The sequence below is a fragment of the Talpa europaea genome, assembly GCF_964194135.1.
Source record: "Talpa europaea genome assembly, chromosome: 7".
Taxonomy (NCBI): Eukaryota; Metazoa; Chordata; class Mammalia; order Eulipotyphla; family Talpidae; genus Talpa; species Talpa europaea.
Window position 1 is genome coordinate 126654483 of NC_140074.1, and position 13302 is coordinate 126667784.

A 13302-nucleotide genomic window follows, 5' to 3' on the forward strand; every position below is an offset into this window, starting at 1 on the left:
ACAGTGACAGAGGACGGGTGTGTCAGGAGGAAGGTGGTCTTGGGGGCAGATTACACTGACAAAGACAGGAGCTGAGCCCATCTGAACCCCTGTCCAGTCTGGAGAACCTCCAGCCTCGCTCACCCACTTCTTCGCTGCGGGGAACATGGTTTCTGTATTTTTCTGTCCACAGTAGCCAGAAAGCACAATGGAGCACAAAGTTGGGGCTTTATACTTGCTATAGGTTTGCTGGCAAGGGGTGAAAAGTCACATTGGGAGCAATCTGGAACTTTCTCCATGAGGCGGAATCATTAGAGTTGGGTGTGTGTGGGGTGGGGGTTTTGGAAGTAATTTGGGTCCAGCCCCTCAGACGAAGGCGGTTGCCTGAGGATCCACGTTGAGTTAGTGGTTGAACTGGGCCCAGAAAGGGCTTCTCCTCTCTTCCCCTCTTATCATGCCCAGAAACAAACGCAATAACCCAGCTACTCAAGCTGCCCTTGCACCCCACTCCCTCACCCCCAATTCCTATGGTGAAACCCTCCAGAACATCAGAATGTGACCATTTGGAGAGAGGTTCTTTAAACAGGTGATACTGTGAGCTGGGCGGCCTCCTGAGAGGGCATCTGGGCACAGGTGAGCATGCGAACAGAGGCATGACCCCGTGAGGACACCCAGAGAAGGCCAGCTGCTGGCCAAGGTGAGGCCATGACCTCAGGCTCTAGGCTCCAGGACCATGAGAAAATAAAAGTGTGTTGTTTAAGCCCCTGGCCTGTGGTATCTTTGAGGGGGCACCGGCCCAGGAACCTACCAGGAGTGCATTTTCTGTAGTGCTTTCCGGGGCACCGGAAGTTGGGAGCCACCCACTGTGGCTGGTGCAGCCAGAACCCACAGACAGCTGAGTTCAGGAGCAGAGAGAAAAGCTGACTGGGCAGAAGTGCACCCCAGATTGCCTGGAGGTGGTTCCCCTTCAAAATTGCAAACCCTGAAATGTACAAGCTGAGAAGAAGTCCATAAAGTGGGAGGCCACATCTGTCAGTGACCTTCCACACCCTCATGGACTCCCCTAAGGTGCTTCCTACCCACAGCTCAAGTTTCCTGTCAGGGCAATGGGCATCTTGTGGGCATTGTACTGCCTCATAGCCTGGAGGCTTCCATTTGCCAACATAGTTCCCAAACTCAGGAAGCAGCCCTACGTGGGAACAAGCTGGCCCCAGGGCTCACGGGGTCCTCAGGAGAGCAACTGCATCGTCCTGGGTCTGGCTGTCTTAGGCTCAAGATGGCGTCGGCAAATCTAGCTCCAAATCCCAGGCAGCCTCTTAGGTGGAACAGCCATCTGTCTACATGATTCGATTTCAGGGCCTTGCACTGCACATGTTGCCCCTGTGAACAGGAATGGTATGAGGGCCTGACAGGGCCCGATAATATTAAACAGACCAGCCAAATTTTAAAATTCTCATGGTCAGAGTCGCTTCTTTGGGTTAAGGCATTAAAGGCCCCTTTCAAAGTGTCACCAAGGGGCCATATGTATTAAGACATCGTCAGCCATTAACACCTCTTTGTGACTTCCTCAGGGTGGGCCCAGACTCACACTCAGCCCCTGAAAGACTGAGGTCTGGTCATTGAGTTCTGGGAGGAGAAGCTGGGAAGATTCTCGGCCTGTGGGGTGGAGGGCTGGAGAGCACAGACACGAGGTGTTGGCGGGATGCAGGTGAGGAAGCAGATAAATAATTGCACTGGGAGCACTGCGTGAGGATTCTGAACCAGCCAGACTTTCCCTATCAGAGTTGCCTTTTGGCCCCATGGCCAGGCTGGGAATGTGGTGAGGCCCAGGCGCATTGGAGCACGCAGTCCAGCTTGGTCTGTGCGAGAAACTTGGCATCTCAGAGGTGGCTTTGGCCTGGCGCCGTGAAGTTGGGGGCACAGGGGTGGGCACACGGCTGGACACCCACCTCTCCCAGGAAAGGGGAAGCTCTGGCTTCCCAAGACACTGCTGATTGGCATCAAGTGTGTGTGTGTGTGTGTGTGTGTGTGTGTGGCCACACTCGGGCTCTCAGCCAATCAGCTTGCCTGCTGGCTCCAGCCTCCTGTCACTACCTTAGGGCAGGCAGAAGGCCTCTGGGGGAAGCAGGGGGGCAACAAGGGTCAGGTAGCTACAGCAAAGCTTGGGGCAGCCTGGGCCTTTCAGCCAGGGGCCGGCAGGGGAGCACGGGCAGGGCTGTCCGCCTGTCTGTCCACCGCGCATGGAGGGAGGCGGCGAGCTCAGCACGGGGAGGAGGACATCTGGTCGTAGTCGGGGCACTTGAGCAAGGCTGGGTAGTTGCTCATCTGCAGGGAGGCGTCGCTGGAGATGTCCGAGGGGCTGCGGCCTCGGACCCAGGCGTCGGGGTGGAGGAACTGGCCCGAGTAGTCAGAGCAGTTGCTGAGCCTCGGGCGGTAGAAGCCAGGGTGAGGCCTATACATGTCCTCTGCGGTGTACCTCTTCATGAACAGGTACACGGACATCACCCCAGCACTCTGCAGTGGGGGGAGGGCAGAGGAGAGCTCAGCGGGGAGGCCTGGCCTGGTCCCTGCCTAGCTCGGGTCTGCAAGGGACACAGCCGGGGGGGCTGTGGGGGGGGGGAGTGGTGGTGTGTGGGACAGGAGCAGGGCCCCTGGATTTCCTGCAGGGAGGGGACACGTGCAGGTAAGAGCGACATACCCTGGGGTGAAGAAAGTCAGTCGAGTGGGGGTCCACTGTGCCCTCCCCCCACCCCCGCCACTGAGCCTGGGCAGCGCCCCCTCCCGCCCCAGCCTGCAGGAAGGGTTTACCTCTGTTAAAAGGAACGAGATGGCAGCGAAGGCGAATGACCAGCCGTACTTGTAGCTGAAATAGCTCTCCGCGTCCTTGGTCCTGTTGAGCATCTCATCGTTGATGCTGGAGATGTAGAGCACCAGGCCCACGACCAGAGACAGGCCTGGGTAGAGGCAAGGCACTCAGAGAAGGGCCCAGGGAGTCTGCGGATGGGGTGCCCACCTCCCCTTTGGGTTCAGGAAGAAAGCTCTGGTCTTGGGGTGACCATGCTCTCAGCCTGACTCTCCTTCTGAAGGCCCTGTTCAGTCCATTCCCTTCTAGAAAGCAGATAGTTGCAGGTAGAAAGCTTCCCTGTTCTCACTCCAGGTGGTGCTCACCAGACTCACCTTCAGACGTATGTGTGCCTGAGCCCCACCCACGGGCATCTGAGTCCCCTGGCCTGGGCTGGGGCCGGGTCGCCAGGCAACACTGCAAAGCCCCCAGGCAACACTGACATGACCAAAGGGTGAGAATCACTGAGGAAGCAGGTAACCTTTTGCTAAACTGGGCATAAACTAGATTCCCTGGGGAAGAGGCGACCAGGGCCTCCAGTGGTCTACGCAGCCCACCCAGCACTGGGTGTGGTCCTACTGAGGTCAGTGGGTAGCAGAGGTCAGCAGGTCAACAGAGTTCACACAGATTCTGGCCAGCGTTAAGCCGGGAGTGCGGTGGGGCCCAGATGCCAACATCTGTGGCGCCAGTGCTGGCCTCGGGCAGCGGTCCTGTCAATTAGTGACTGTAATTGAATCAGGACATAATTAGTTACTCAGCTTTGAGTTGTTCAGGTTTCATTCCATTCACATCATTGCACCCAGGCATCTTAAAGGATGAGTGTTAAAGGAAAATAGGTGTGATTCAAGCCTTCCTTGGCACGTAACACGTGTGAGTCTTTGTATGCTCGCTCTTGTTTTCATTAAAACAGTTTCATGGGGTCCAGTCAGTCTGAGATTTCTAGTCCCGTAGCCCATGGGGAAAATGCTCAGGTGCCTCAAAGTTACCGTATAATCCTAATTATTGTGAAATTCATAGAAAGGTAAAGAAATCTGTACCTCATAGACTAGGTGGAAATATCACCAGGCAGAGTGTGAACTGAGGACATTGCATTGTTCAATAAATAATGGATGGATAACCTGTGCCCAAGAGCTGATTATCCTTTTTCCAGCTATCATCCATCCATCCACCCAACCACCCACCCACCCATCTATCCATCCATCCATCATCCATCCATCCACCTGTCCATCCACCCTCCCACCCACCCACCCATCTATCCATCCACCCACCCATCCATCCACCCACCCACCCATCCACCCACCCATCTATCCATCCACCCACCCACCTATCCATCCTCCCACCCACCCACCCACCCATCTATCCATCCATCCACCCACCTGTCCATCCACCCACCCACCCACCCACACACCCATCTATCCATCCATCCACCCACCTGTCCATCCACCCACCCACCCACCCACACACCCATCTATCCATCCATCCACCCACCCACCTGTCTCCATCTGCCCTCCTCTCCACCCATCCATCATCTATCCATCCATCCACCCACCTGTACATCCATCTGCCCTGATACCCACCCATTCATCCACCCTCCTATCCACCCATTCATCATCCATCCATCCATCTTTCCTCTGTGCATCTCTTCCTGAGTCCTCCCCTACCCAAGTCCAGGGATCCAAGACACCTAAAGTACATGCTCTGTGACTCCTTTGTTCTGAGCTATTGTCTCCCAAAGGAAGGCCCTCATGAAAAGGTCACCTTGAAGGAGAGAGTCTGCCTTTGCCTCTACATCCTCTTCCCTGTTCACTCTACACTCCTTGTGATCACTTCATCTGCATCAGGCTGGGTTCCCCAAAGCTTCACTCTCTCTATCCTTCAGGATCCCTTTCCACCTCACCCCACTTCACTTCTTTACTGAAGTCCTACTCATTCTTCAAGACATCTTCTCCTTGTCACCTGCCCTGACCAACCTTTGATATGAGTTTCAATCACTGCTGTTGGCTCCCTTTGCTCTCCTTGCTGACTGCTGTGTTCCTGCTGTGTTCATACTCCTGCTTTATTTCCTGTCTCCCATTATGCTGGTCATTTTGTGGGCAGAGATGCTGGATCCCAGAACAAGATCTGGTGGGTTTCATCAATGAACGAATGATGAGGCACAGCCTGGAGTTGGTCCAGAAGAACCAGATCCATGCAAGGGACCTGGACCGGGGTTGTGCCAGGGAAGTAAGGGGACAATAGCAGTCTCCCAAGGATGGCTGAGGGCTTGGGGGTGAGGGGTCATTCTGACAAAGGCTGGTTGTGCTTATGAGCACAAAGTCCTTGCCAAAGTAAGAGGTGGGGATGGTGTAGAGGGAGGACAGGACCCTGAGCTCAGTCCAGCTCTGCCCTGGAGGACATGGAGGCTCACTGCCCCTCCAGAGGTAATGGACGGGTCCAAGGTCATCAGAAGTTTCCTTCCACGTGACTCAGTTCTGCAAGGGTCATCGACACAGCTGGGCCCCATGCCAGAGGCTGATCACCCGTGACCAGGACTTCTCACGGCAGAGCTGTTGAGGAGCCAAATGTCCAAAGCCCAGAATGTGTGAAAAGAAGACTTACCTGAGACAAATTTACTTACCTGAGAGGATAAAAAAGATGCCAGAGACAAAGGCCAGTATCGTTCTGTGGGGACGGATGTGTCCGATGTTGCTCAGGATGAACCCGATGAACATGAAGAAGAGGCTGACCAGAGGGAATGGCGTGGCCGAGCGAATCATTTCTAACCGAGGGGACAAAAGGACACTGTCAGCCCCCCGAGATGAGTACCTGGCAGAGTCTGCCTGCTGGTGCGCATAGCTCCTGCCCTGCAGGGTTCCTGGGCTCCATCCCTCCGTGGGTGGCTGCCACCTCCCAGGGCTGGCAGGGCTCCTGTCTGGGGTGTCTGACTTTAAATGCCAACATATTCCGGGCCTCTGCTTTCTCTGGGCGTCAACTGCACCTTCCAGGAAGTCTAATCAGCTACCAATATGGCAGCCATGGAAGGCCGCTGGTCACCATCTCTCGCTCCCTCTCCCAGGGGTCACCACCTCTGCGGGCACAGTCGCTCTGGGGGTGCAGGAGGAAGAGCTTGGCCTCTCCTTAAATCTGTGGCTTCTGGGGAGCAGTTTTGTTGTGGATTTGTCTAGTCTTTGTCCCTGGTACCTGGGCAATGACCTCTAAATCCTTGGGTTTTCCCAAGTGAGGGGAGCAGCTTTTGTTCACAGAGCTCCCCCCACACACCAGAGCTTATGCCAACGGAGTGACTCAGGAAGGGGGGCCCGAAAGGTAAACTCTTATTAGAGGGTTGGGGTCTTGAGCCCCATGATATTGGCCTGATTCTGGGGAGAAGGTGGCTAGAGATTGAGCTCAATTGTGCAGTTGACCGTTTGACCCAGCCCAGCCATGTGTCCAACCCAACCCACGCTGGCGGCAAGGACCTCAGGACTCTGCCTGGTGTGTGTGTGAAGGAGTCTTGTTGGGGACTGCACATTTGCAGTGGATTTTGCACATTTGGCCTGTGGATCTGGGCTGTGAGTGGGGTGGTGAGTTGCAGCATTGCACTGTGAGTTGGGTCTGGGGGTCAGAGCCAAGCATGTTGAGTTCAAGGTCATGAAGTCAGTTTCTACGGGGCCCAGAGACCTTGGGTCAGTTCCTGGGTCTCTGGTCTGAATGTTTGTATCCCAACATCACCCCTCCTTTATACAAAGAAGTCCTAACGCCCACCAAGATGGTTATTGGGGGGGTGCTCTGGTTGTAGGGTGGAACCCTCCTGCATAGAATTAGTGTTATTATAAAGGAGACCTCGCAGAGCTCTCTCACCCTCGGCCACGAGACGACAGAGAGAGAAGACAGCAGCAGGGAGCTGTGAAGAGGGCCTGGACCAGCATGTGGCCAGAACTGAGAGCAATAAATCTCTGTTGCTTAATAGTCACCCCGTTTGTGGTACTTTGTGACAGCAGCCTGAAGGCACGATCCCCTCTCACAGCGGGCCCCCAGCATGGAGACTCCAGCAGCCTGTCCCCACCACTCGGAAAATGACTGATACACAGCTCTGGGGACTCAGACCAGCAAAAGAGTCGAGTGGAGGGTATTCGTTCTCGAGAAATGAGCCAGTCCCCCCGGCTCTTCCCTCCACTCCGCTCTGCTGTGTCCAACTCCATGGCCCGGGTACCCACGGCCCAGGTTGGGAAGTGGGAGGCACCTACTTAGCACGTTGACGGTGGACTCAGACGTCAGCTGGGTGTTCATGGGCATCACGTATTCTATGGTGAAGCAGCGCCCCCGCTCCTCACCTGCGAAGACAAGAATCGCTGACACGTCTGTCCTTCCTGAACGTGGATCCGGAGTCAGCACGCGCACATGGCCTTTCCAGGTGCGTCCATGCTCTGTGACCCAGTGCGTGTTTGCATGTGGGTGGATGCCACCCTCGGGGTCCCGTTCCCGGCTGGGGGCCCACACAGGGCTGGGAGCACATCCTGACTCCTCTCTTCTCTCCTCACCAGCGTGAAGGCGGACGGAGGGCCGAGGGTCCCGTGAAGGGCATCGGCCCTGCAGCTCAGGGTGGAGTAAATGGCCTGGGGCCATCTTGGAGCTTTTGGGCAGACTGGGCTGATCATGGGGCCCAGCTAACTTGGATTCCCTAGTGTGGGTGTCACGGAGCAGAAGCCCCAAAGCTCTGGCTTAGCTTTGGGGGGTCAGTCCTCGTGGCTTTAAACTCTGCTACAAATTGAGGCAGAGACGGATGCCACACGGCCCAGGCAGCGGGAGGTGAGGGCAGGGTCGGATGCCGCACCCCAAGCACCCCCAGCAAGTCCCCGGGGACCAGACTGTGGTCCCCCCCTGCCAAATACTGGTGGGGGGGCAACTGCCACCCCCAACCTGCAAAGTCACACCATGAAGCTGGGAGGCCCAGCTCCTACTGCCCAGTGCACATGTAGGATAAAGGGCCTTTCAAGACAGACCCAGGACCATCTGTGCAATTCCAGCCAATCCGGGCTTGGTGCCAGTCCCGCAGGGCACGGAGATGCTCCTCTTGGGCAGGCGGGCTGTGGACCACGGCACGGGGCGGGGGGGAAAGCACTTGGCTAGCAACTCCAAGGCATCTGAGGGGCACTAGGGTGCTGGCGGGAGGCCCAGATCAATGGAGCCGGTGCCCACACCGTCCTGTACAGCTGGCAGCGCCTGCACTGGGCTCTCTGCATCGTTTCATGGACTCAGAACAAAGCAACAGCTGAGTGCACCCCTTTGAACAGTGGATACAAGTGATAGTGAGTCAGAGACTTCTTTCGCCTCCCTGAACCCTGTATCCTCGTGTGCAGAGTGGAAAGAGTACCGAGTCCTCCCTGGCAGTATGGTGGGCTTGAGATGGGGAATGCAAGGGGCTCAGGCATGGTGGGGCGTCTTCGGATCCCGGCAACGGCACCCTCACTCAGCCCTGGAGGCGGGTGGGGGAGGGTGTGGCTACACTCGTCTCTTGGGTGGAAAGGCCCAGGGACGAGGGGCTGGCTCGGATGGGCGTGTGGCATCAGGACTGGCTCCGTCTGGCCGCTGCGGGGAGCATGGGCCAGAGCTCACCGGCATGGACTTCCTTGAGGATCGCCCAGTGTGAGTGGTCTCCTCCAAGCAGGGCATCTCTTGGGGAGGCTCTGGGGCTGCTCCCCACCCCGGGGGCCCTTACCAGCCAGGAAGCAGACCCGCCACAGGCCCGAGTGCAGGGACATCTTGATCTCCGTGCTCTGGTTCTGGGGCAGGATCACCCCCTCCTCCAGGTACAGCCAGTAGTCGGTGCTGACAGCGATGCCCAGCAGGCCCAGGCCACAGACAGCAAAGACGCTGCTCAGCAGGGTCAGGGCCTTCCTGCCGCAGGCGCTCATCTTCCCGGAGGGTGGGGTGGGCGGCCTGCAGCCGCATCCACTGGCGCAGAGTGGGCTCTGGGGGAGGACAGAGGTGGACTCCGGTAACTAAAGCCTGCCCTGCCCAGCTAAATGGATGGATAAAGGCCAGCTCCCTTACGCCAGGTCACGGTGAAGTAACGTCATTCATTCATTCATTCATTCATTCAGCAAGCCGTTGTCTAACATGAGATAAAATAGTGAACACAACACTGCCCTTGAAGAGTAATCTGGAGAAGAACCAAGATGTCCCAAAGCAATGTCACAGCAAAATGATGGGGGCTGTGGCAGAGATCTGCCCTCAGGCCCCAGGCACATGGAGAAGGAGTGGATCAGTAGACCTCTGCTTCTGTGTCGAGGCTCTGAGGTTCAACTGCCTCCTGGCAGAAGCAGCAGGATCCAGAGGGAGAGGCAGTGGATGGGGACAGCTAGGGGACCGAGAAGAAGGGCTCCCGGGGAAGGAATGGAAGTAAATAAAGTGCACCACAGCCCAAGTTCACAGGCCTTTGAAACCCACGCCGTCAGGTTGTCTGATCCCCTGCCTGCTCCATACAGGCCACTGGCAGGAACCAGTTCTGAATCAGCCAGAGAGAAGCTAAGAGTCTGAGACCACGCCTGCCGAGACCACTCAGCCCTAAGGAATGACGGATGTTACCATACACAGCAGAAGGGATGAAGAAGGAGGCCCTCACCGCAGTAAACCAAGTCAAAGTGACAAAGACAATTATCGGATGTTTACAGAGCAGATACTTTTTTTTTTTTTGAAAGATTTATTTATTTGTGCTTGCAAGAACTGGGGTACAGGCCAGAAGTGCAGGGGGTGAGAGGATTCACCAGAGACAGAGTGGGGAGCAGAACAGGCAGATTTACTGAACTACCCTGCTGAGGAGAGCAGCAGGGGAGACAGGAGAGGTCTGCCGCGCCATGTGGGCAGCTCCCTGGCCAGGGATCGAACTCATGCAGCAGTGGCTGTGAATAGCTTCATAGTGTTGAGACTTAACCCCTTGTGCCACCAGGGAGGCCCCTACATAGCAGATAATTTGACAAAGCAAAATACTTATATCAACTAGTAGACACTAATAAATGAAGGGGAGTTTCTGAGGTTAAGAGGAAGGGGGGAGGGAGAAAGAACCACAGGGGTATAAGGGATGATAGTAGAAGAAATCTTAGGAAGGGAGCAAGAGGGGTGCCTGAATTTGAACGTTACCCTACCTCATCCTCAGGACCTTTCTCTGTGACACCCCGTGAGTGTTTGCCAAATGGGTTCCATGAGCAATGATTCCAGGGAATATTCTAGAAAAAGGACTCTGGTGTAAAGGGCTAGGAAGCACTGCACCCCCTCTTGGAGAATCACATTGCTCTTAAATACATTAAAGGCCTGAAAGCCTGTTGAGCTATACTCTCTCCAGTATTTTCCAAACCAAATGGTGTCTTGATCTGTAAAATCCACCTTGGGAAGGGTGCAGGCCCCCAGGAGGAATGACAAGGCCTGTCCTGCTCACTCCACGACATTGCAGGGAGAGTAAACGCAACAGCAGATATGGAAAATCTAAAGCGTGGTCCTGGTGTATGGTATTAATATTATTAAGCAACAAAAGGCCAAATAAGCCCCTGTCCATGCAAGGAAGATGGATTAGGACTTCTGAAATACGAGGACTACTGCCTGGCTGGAGCCGGACAGCCGATTTTAATGGTAAGCTTAGGAGAGAGACAAAAAAGATTCGGGTCTTTGAGACTTAGAAAAATGACAGAGGAGAGGAGAGGAAATTGGATCTGAATCTATAAAAGCAAGGAACAAAAAAAGGCCGAAGTTGACGCAATCCATCAAACTGTATAATGGCAGACCTTAAGCCTGGAGTGAGCCTTGGGAAAACCGAATGTAACAAATTTGTGGAGCTCTACACAGAGCGAGAAAGAATAATCTTTTTCATCACATGATTGTATTTACGAAAACATCTTTATAAATAAATAAAATCATTGGCTGAGTACTGAAAAGTTCTTTAGATAGAATAGCTCATCGGGATCGTACTATACCCCATGAAGAGGCAGTGTTAAACCCACGGATGGGGAAACTGAGGCAGAGAGATGTCAGGTAGCCTACAGGATGTCATAGGTGCCCGGTAGACTGGATTTAATCCAGGTCTAATGTCAAAGTGCAGGCTCCAGCAACACCATCTCCATAAGGAAGGGAAGGTCGGGTGAAGAGTCACATCCAAAGCAGGGAGTCTAGCAAAGAATGCCACAAATACCTGGAAGATTGTCATTACCAATGGCCGAATATTCCAGAAGGGTGGTTTCTTGATGCTATTGGGCTCCCCCCATCTCTCGTATCAGATCCACGGAGCCCTGCTCCCACTCAGCACTTCTGATGCAGAAAACCACCTTTCAGAGCAGGAGGAACAGTTTTTCCCTCAACCACACCCCAGAAAGTTGAGGTCCAGAGGGGAGCTTTACTTGACATCACCAGGCAGTTGCATGGAGGCCTAAGAGTGAACTGCACAGCTTCTGAATGCTGATCCCAAACCGTGTGCTCCACATGGAAAATTCCACCGCAGGAGATGAAGATGACCTATGCCTCCCCACTCTGCAGCCACCACCATCACCAACACCGCAGCTGCTGCCATGCAGCCTGCCCCAGCCACTGCGCATGTGCATTCTCCCCCTGCAGTCTTCAGTGGATGGGGCCAGCGTGGGAGACTCTGAGGTCCTCATTGCCACCTAACGTGGTCCTTGTCCCCGGCTTTGTCTTCACGGGGTTGCTTCTTCTCTGGGGTCCTATCCCTCACTTACACCCTTCACTTGATTTTCCCGTTGCGGGAGGAAGACTTTTTTTTTTTGTAAGTTGCTGCCACCAGCAGAGAGTTAATCTCAAATATTAAATAAATAAAACTGGGTGTGAAACCACGTGTTTAACATGAGCTCGGTTGTGAAACAAACTCATGGACTGGGAAGAAATAAACCCAAACATGCATGGCGGATGCTTCTGGGGAATGAGGGTGTGTGCATCTGATTTTATGCTTTTTCTGTGTGCAGTAGAGATTCTAGAAGGACATGGATTGTTTCTCTATCCAAACAAGAAAACTAAATGAAAGACCAGAGCTGTCAATTCTCTGATTGCGGCTCCTTGTCAACAGTAGCCTCAGCTGACTCCCGGGCTGGATGCTGAGATAGTGTCATCTTTGCGTTTGAGTCCCCAAATCACAGCAGCTTTCAGCCTTTTAAGATGATTACCCGGGTGCCATTACCTCTAAGTATTAGCTTGTTAATTATCAGGAATTAACAGTCGCTAATTATCATCCTAGACTAGCAATTAGGGAGCAATGTCTTGTGGAGATTAAATCGCTAATGGCACATTTCCCTGCCCAAGCCAATAATAAAAGGACTCAGGAGGAAATGCTTAGGTGCTCACGCAAAGGTGAGGTTACAAGCAGCAGAGAGGCCGGAGGAAGCCGCCAGGGAGGATGGACAGGGATGAAGCAGAAATAAGGGGGATGAAAGTGAAAGGCTCGGTCTACACAGAGTCCTGATTTCAGGTTCCTAGTAGCCTAGAGACACCCAGTAACAATCTGATGAAGGGCTTGGGAGGCAGGGGATCCAGCCAGTTCCAGCAGCTGCTCCTGTGAGCTGGTCTAGTGACTCAGCTTGGCCAGCACCCAGGGACAAGCTGGGGACCAGAGGGCAGCCCAGTGGCCCAGGGCCTGCCTGCTTCCCACCATAGTTAAAATATAACCTTCTGTAGTGGCTGAAAAATAACCACAAATTCTCTGACATTCTTTCCCTTGAGAGGTGGGGTCCATGCACATCTCCACACACCCCCCTCCCTGGCCTCAGAGTCCAAGCAGCTGTGTGACTGCTGGACACCTCAGGACGGAGGTGATGCTATGTGACTTCTGAGGCTGCATCACAAAGGAAGGGGGGGGGGTTCCACCTAGTCCTCTTGGGAGCTCACTCAGCGGGGAGCCAGTCTGATAACCCAGAGTCCGCCATGCTTTAGAGCAGGGTTCTCAACCTCAGTCCTACTGACATTCAGGGCTGGATCATTCTGTGTTACGGAGGGGGAAGGGAGGGTGGGGGGTGGGGGTGGAGCAGGGGTGGAGAATATCATGTGCATTGGAGGCTGCCTCTCTGCCTCCATTCACCAGATATTGGCAGCACCCCATTTATAATAAACCAGCATGGCCACAGGGGCAGTTTTGAAGATCTACGCTGCTCTGCATAATGACGTAAGAGTGTCTTGGTGGTAGGCTCAGTGGCATCTTGGCAGCACAGGTAACAAATACAATGTTAGTAAACACAGTCTGGGTGTTATGTGCCCAGAACAACAGAGGCTCAGCGTCAGCAGGGAATGTGTCACCTCAAGCCTAAGACCTCCAGACGTCATTGCTGTCATACTCTCCCACGCCTCAGTCAGAGACCCTAGTGGCTGGCTGGGAGCTGGTGAGTGGCCTGTTTTCCATGCCGGTGCCACCAGGCTCTCTGCACACTGCTGAGATGCCCTTTGGAGGCTGTGAGCACCGCCAAGTAGGATTCTCTGTCCTTAGACAAAAGCAAGACCCAAGGAGGATGCTTTCT

General features: G+C 54.4%; 1 protein-coding gene across 1 annotated transcript; it reads right to left on the reverse strand.

Moving 5' to 3' along the window:
• Positions 1-2238: 2238 nt before the first annotated feature.
• CACNG5 (calcium voltage-gated channel auxiliary subunit gamma 5) lies at positions 2239-8712 on the reverse strand (the record flags this gene model as incomplete). Its single annotated transcript, XM_084238419.1, has 5 exons — positions 2239-2493; positions 2788-2933; positions 5439-5579; positions 7045-7131; positions 8517-8712. 5 exons carry the CDS (start codon positions 8710-8712, stop codon positions 2239-2241), a joined length of 825 nt encoding a protein of 274 aa, XP_084094545.1.
• Positions 8713-13302: the final 4590 nt, after the last annotated feature.